The 6,388-nt window shown below is 39.8% G+C and overlaps 1 protein-coding gene across 1 annotated transcript in view; it reads left to right on the top strand.

The window, feature by feature from the left end:
* LOC101857924 (cyclin-dependent kinase-like 5) overlaps positions 1 to 6,388 on the top strand; it is a gene marked incomplete in the record, with an annotated part of 72,137 nt that overhangs the window by 57,915 nt on the left and 7,834 nt on the right. The window contains 3 exon segments of the mRNA XM_035973059.1: positions 739 to 885; positions 1,586 to 1,652; positions 3,570 to 3,596. Of these exon segments, the coding sequence (XP_035828952.1) occupies positions 739 to 885; positions 1,586 to 1,652; positions 3,570 to 3,596 (241 nt within the window).

The raw sequence follows: 6,388 nt of genomic DNA, 5'->3' as shown, positions 1-6,388 counted from the left end.
CACCACACCACACCACACCACACCACACCACACCACACCACACCACACCACACCACATCACACAACACCACCCCATAACTTACTGTGCCATTGTATACCTACCATACCATACTGTTGACTATACCAACCACACCATATTTTATATTATCAAACCACAGAATACCTTACTATATTTACCAAACCACACTATAAAATATCTACCATGCTTTTAAAGCTTTCAGCTCGTTTAAGACTTGCTACTAACAAAGATGAATGATTATTCCATAGATCCCGCCTCTTAACCTAGTATACAAAGTTTATAAAAAGCATCACACTTGTCCCATATCACACTCAGAGGGAATTTCAAATGGTTTCTACACGCTATTGAGTCAGTTTAGTACTGGGACTGCCATTCATGGTGCATTGGTTACACTCTTCGACGTCGCACACAAAAGACCTCAGCTCTATCCCAGTGCTGGGAAGTACATTTTATTGAGTTTTTCCCTAATTTGTTTCTAAGAAGCTGTATTCTCCTCAGCTAGGGTTGGTCATAACAGGCAGAGTGAAGCAGCCCGCCTCTTAACTCACCAAAATTGTGTCAAAAAGAGAGTAACAAGTATACAATAAGTCTCGGATGCTGTTTCTCTTTCAGCCCGTGTTGGCCCTTGCTGGTAGGGTTGAAGCAGTCAATTGTGTCGATTATGACCTGGAGCATTCACAATCAATGTCTCACATTGTCCTACCATTTCTACCTTCCAGTTCCTGAATGCCACGACTCAAAGCGAGATTGAGCGCATCAAGTCGAGCACTCTTGGCAAGAAAAAAGCTCGAGAGAATCGTGATAGCCAGATACAGAACGCTGCGCAGCCTGTACACACTATCACTGATAAGCTGTCAGATGCACGAGTGAGTCACAGATATATTTTGTCTTTACTGTGTGTGTTGCCTGATAAAATTATAATAGTAATGTGTTACGCTAAATTAAATAAGATGAAGTAATTCACTTATTTATTGTCTGTATTAGCCTACCTGTGATAAAACTTTAATAATGATGTGTTGTGTTAATTTTACGAAGCAAGTTTTCACTGCTTAAATGGCAGTTTTGGCAAAAATGTGTAACTGTTCTGTCCACAGTTCACATCCCAAGTTTTTTTTAAAGGAATAGTTCATAGGTCAAGTAAAGAAAGAGAGAACAGACCCCTGACCTCCCCCCATCCTTTTTTTCCTTTCCATTCTTCCTCACTGACCTATAAATACACTGTATATGATCAGCACAACTGAAAATCCTATGATGTTTGAAATCTTTATGTTTTTATTTCTTCATTATTTTTATTTTTTTTCACTCCTTTCTTCTTGTCATTTTTTTCTCCCATCGTTGTTGAGCATTTTGTTGTTGTTGTTGCTGTTGCTGTTGCTGTTGCTGTTGCTGTTGCTGTTGCTGATGCTGTTGCTGCTGCTGCTGCTGCTGCTGCTGCTGCTGCTGCTGCTGCTGCTGCTGCTGCTGCTGCTGCTGTTGTTGTTGTTGTTGTTTGTTTGTTTGTTGTTTTTACGTGTATATTTCTTGCTTTTACTCTCATCCATTCCCCTGGCACTGTCTCCCTCACAGCTCCAGCCATCAGTGAGCTCTGACAAGTTTCTGCCCCAGTCTCGCCATGTCAAGGGAAGATACCTCGGTGAGTGTGTACAGTTGTCATAGCAACCACCTTCTTGAGGTTGCCTATAATTCTGCCAGGATAGTCTCCCATTGTCTATGTAGTCAGGCTGTTTTGTTTGCTTTCGAGAGATGGGAGGATTTTTGTGGAGATGGCCTGTTTTTGCTGTGTTGTGTGTCTTCATATGTTCAGTTCACCAGTCTTCACCTTCAGTTCATGTTTTCAGGGAGTATGTCTTCCTGTTCAGTTCCTGTGTTCATTTATGTGTTCTGTTAATTTCTTTTTATGTTCGGCTCTTGAGTCTCCTTGAGTTCAGTTTACCTATCTTCATTGTTCAGTCTGTCCCTCTTCATGTGTTCAGTTAATCTTTCTTTATGATTTCTGCTCATCTGTGTTCATATGTTCAGATCATCTGTCTTCATGTGTTTATCTCAGTGCATGATATTGGTTTTTCTTTCTTAGAAGTCTTGTTTCTCTTTCTCTTTTCCTTTTTTTGATCCTTGCTCGTCTTACTATTGTGCATAGTAAAAATGAATCTCCAATAGAACTTTGCTGTACTTTTCTACAGTTTGACGAGTTTTGAAAGTAAGACCAGTTATAAATAACTCGACTGAAAGAAAAAAAAGATAAAAGCTATGATTACAGGAGCCCTTAAGCTACTCATTGGATAAATGTCTTAGATACCAGCGTCTTTGGTCTTGTGGTTCGTTCAATTCCCATGTTGGGATAACTATTTTTCGAGTATCTCAGCCCTTCTGCTGTGATGTTGTATCCTTCTCTGTTGAGGTTGTCCCTGACAGGCAGGGTCAAAGCTCGCCATCTAAATGATCTAAACTGTCGATGGGGAGTGTAAAACGCCCACATTAAAAAAAAAAAAGTTTTGCGTGCTCTAGCAAGTTTTATTCACGGCAATTGTCTATATACAAATTCATGAAGTGATCAACCGTAAGGAAGGTGAAATACAAACCAGCGGTCTTATTGTGATTAATGAATTTCTGATGGCAAGTTGTTGAAAGCACTTGATTTTCTTTTGTGAGCCTCTGAAAAGTAAATTATTTACTTGAAATGGAAGGGGCCAGAAAAAAAAGTAGTAGGTGTAAGTCATATTTTCCACACAAAAAGAACCCTTTAGAATGACGACACGTAGTATTTGCATAAAATGACTGGATGATTTAAATTAAAATGGTGGCCTTTACAGATTCCCCAAACAAGGCAGTGCATGTCTAATGTATTATCATGATTAAGTCCAGCTCTTTTGCTGCTGTTGGGTTTTTTTTTCTTTTTCTTTAAATAACCACAAGGTAACTTAGACCGTTTATTTATTTTTTTGACCCCTGCCTTCTGTTATTGAACCCTGCTTTGTAGATTGCTTTCTCAGTAGTTAAGCACACGGTGAGCACTTTTGAACTGCTGGCATTTTCCCATCTTTTTTTCAAAACAGAAAAAATGAAATGACAAAAGAGCATAGTGGCATGAAATATAAAAATACAGGCGAGCATTTGAGTGAGACAAGGCAAAAATAGAAGATCGAAAAGAGAAAAATGAAAGAAAGATATACCTGCGATCCTTTCTTTTTTAAAAACTGAATTTCTCGTATTTATTAGGACATGACATTTATAACAAATGTATTTATTCTGTGAGAATTTTTCTCATTGTATATGTGACACTAAGAGACCCCAAATGGTTCCAGGGTCTTCTTTAGAGAATTTGAGTATTTTAGTGTATGGATGAAAGGGTCGTACCAAAAAAAAAAAAGAAGAAAAATAAAGAACCCCCGAAAAGCTTCTCATATGACATTTATTACAAATGTATTTATTCTGTGAGCTTCTAGGGTCTTATCCCCCCCCAAAATGCGTTTTGGGTATTTTAAGTCACTCTTTTAGAAAGCAATTCTTAGAGAAATCTTATTTTTTGCTCTGTCCTTTATCCCATGCACAGAGAGCCCCCTGGATATGTATGAATCAGGTAACACTGTTCTACAGATGCTTCTGCTCTGTTTTATTCATTAAAATGTGTTGTTGGTTTTTTTTTTTTCAACCCTCAACGAGTTGTAAAAAGTTGATCGAATGTGTGTGTGTTAGTGTGTTAGTGTGTGTGTGTGTGTGTGTGTGTGTGTGTGTGTGTGTGTGTGTGTGTGTGTGTGCGTGCGTGCGCATGCGTGAATAAGCATGTATATGTGTTTTTGTGTGTCCGCACTTGTATGTGTGTGTGTGCGTGCGCGTGCGCGCGCATAAGCGTGTGTATGTGTGTTTTTGAGTGTGCGCACCTGAATTTGTGTATGTATGTATGTATGTATGTATGTATGTATGTATGTATGTATGTATGTATGTACGCATGTATGTATGTATGTATGTATGTACGTATGTACGTATGTACGTATGTACGTATGTATGTATGTACGTATGTACGTATGTACGTATGTATGTATGTATGTATGTATGTATGTATGTATGTACGCATGTATGTATGTATGTATGTATGTACGTATGTACGTATGTACGTATGTACGTATGTATGTATGTACGTATGTACGTATGTACGTATGTATGTATGTATGTATGTATGTATGTATGTATGTACGCATGTATGTATGTATATGTGTATGTGTGTGTGTGTGTGTGTATGTGTGTGTGTTTGTGTGCGCGCGTGTTTGTTGTTTTTCCTTTACCGTTGAGTAGCACTGTCTGTTGTGTCAGCACTTGCTCACCTGCTCTGTGTGTGTGTGTGTGTATGTGTGTGTGTTTGTGTGCGCGCGTGTTTGTTGTTTTTCCTTTACCGTTGAGTAGCACTGTCTGTTGTGTCAGCACTTGCTCACCTGCTCTGTGTGTGTGTGTGTGTGCTTTGCCGTCGGTTGCTACTCACTCGTTGACCCGACAGTTGTCTTTGGCTCTGTTGGTTACAAATTTGAGGTTCCAAGTCGGTTCGTCGGAGGGCGCCGCTAGTAGACCTTGCTTCATCTCTCTCTCTCTCTCTCTCTCTCTCTCTCTCTCTCTCTCTCTCTCTCTCTCTCTCTCTCTCTCTCATTGTTCTATCTGACCCCCCCCCCCTTCTGTAATTTTTGTCTTATCTTGTCGTTTTTTCTTGTGCATTTAATAGCCGTTGTCGTGTCGACGTGCTTTTCTTTATTAAAGCAAGGCATGTTTTTTGGGTTTGTTCATTTCTTTTCATGGTAATGTTCCTAATGTTTTCCATTCCATGTATATTTTAGGTGTAACTAGTTAAATGTGTAGCTCCTGTACATCTCTCATTGTGCTGGGTTTCTTAAAGAAAACATACTTTCAAGGGGAATGTATGTAAGGGGAATGTATGTATGTTTTGTAACTTTCTGCCGAACCACCTTAAAAAAATGTGGGTCTTTGGGTTGGTGGCGCTGTAGTGTGGTCTGCTTCTTCCACATTCCCATATTCTGTTCTGTGCAAATTGGTCTGCATCCGTTGTGTTACGGATTGATGTTTTCATCCTGCGCACAAAATGCACGAGTTCCATTCCCACAAGGGGATACCATGTCTGTGGTGAAGCGTTTTGGCGCTTTACCGTCGTACGTAAGAGATTCGAATTTGATTCCCGAGTGGGGAAAAGTTTTATCCAGTGTTTCTGCTGGGATGTTGTATCCCACTTAGCCGGGGTTGGTCGAAACCTGCCTCTTAATGACCTAGATTGTGTCGATGGGGGCGTAAAGACCCATACATTTGAAACAAGGGGAGGAGCTTTTGTGCTGAGACATATCCCCACAGAGGTAGGGACGCCCAGGCGGACAGGCAAAGGAATTTGATCTCTAAAATTTGTATTAATTGAGGTATAAAACACGTACAATTAGTAGCCTTTCAGCCTTTGCGAGCTGTTTGGATTATTGTTCTTCTTTTCTCTGAAGCACAATTACTACCAGGCCTTGATGAGGTTCACTACACTTGAAAGAACCGCCTTTTAACTTTGTCAGTATTTTTGTTTAGGTGGGTGGTTGGAAGGCTCCACTGGTAGGTCCTTTTTTCCTTCTGCCATTTCTGTCTGTATGTCCATCTCGCAATTTTACCCTTTTCCATGCACTAAATGACTGTTATTGTGTCGATGTGCTTTATTCAAATCAAATTAAAGGTTTTTCTGCACTCCCATTTATATCTGTAGGAGATGTATGTCAAGTCATTGTTATCTAGCAGGAGGTTGATGAGCACTTTTGGAACGTCTTACCCTATTTTCTTACCCTTTGTTGTTTCTGTCTGTCTGCCTTTGCTTCTACCCTACACTGAATGACCGTTAGTGTGTCAATCAGCTTTTTCCCCCCCATCCAAACAGTTCTCCGTTACTTACCTTTCATCGAACTAAAATCTTTTTGAAAAGCACTTCGACTTGGTATTCTTCACAATCTTAACATCTGCTTGCTGTGCTTCGCTAGTTTCCGTCTTGGTTTTTACAACTTTTTGTCACTGAATTCGGAAAAGTGAAAAGTGTATGTGTGGGTTTTATTTCGTCCTGTTTGGTGTTTGGTATGCATGTTGGTGTCAATTTCTTTTTTAGTTTCAAAACTCGAAAAAGGACTCATTTATAGTAAAAAGTTGTCCTATTTGTGCTATCTGATTAATTCGTTCGTTCGTACTTTCTAGACGTGGGTAGCCTGTGTGCCTAGTGCCTAAGTTTATTTTTACTGCCGCCTCACTGACATGTTAGAAATAACATATTGCTGTCCGTAATATACATACACACACAGACACACACACAGACACACACACACACACACACACACACACACAAACTCACACACA

The sequence above is a fragment of the Aplysia californica genome, unplaced genomic scaffold (assembly GCF_000002075.1).
Source record: "Aplysia californica isolate F4 #8 unplaced genomic scaffold, AplCal3.0 scaffold00026, whole genome shotgun sequence".
Lineage (NCBI taxonomy): Eukaryota > Metazoa > Mollusca > Gastropoda > Aplysiida > Aplysiidae > Aplysia > Aplysia californica.
The sequence above is the reverse complement of the archived record's forward strand: the minus strand, read 5'-3'. Positions and strand labels throughout refer to the sequence as shown.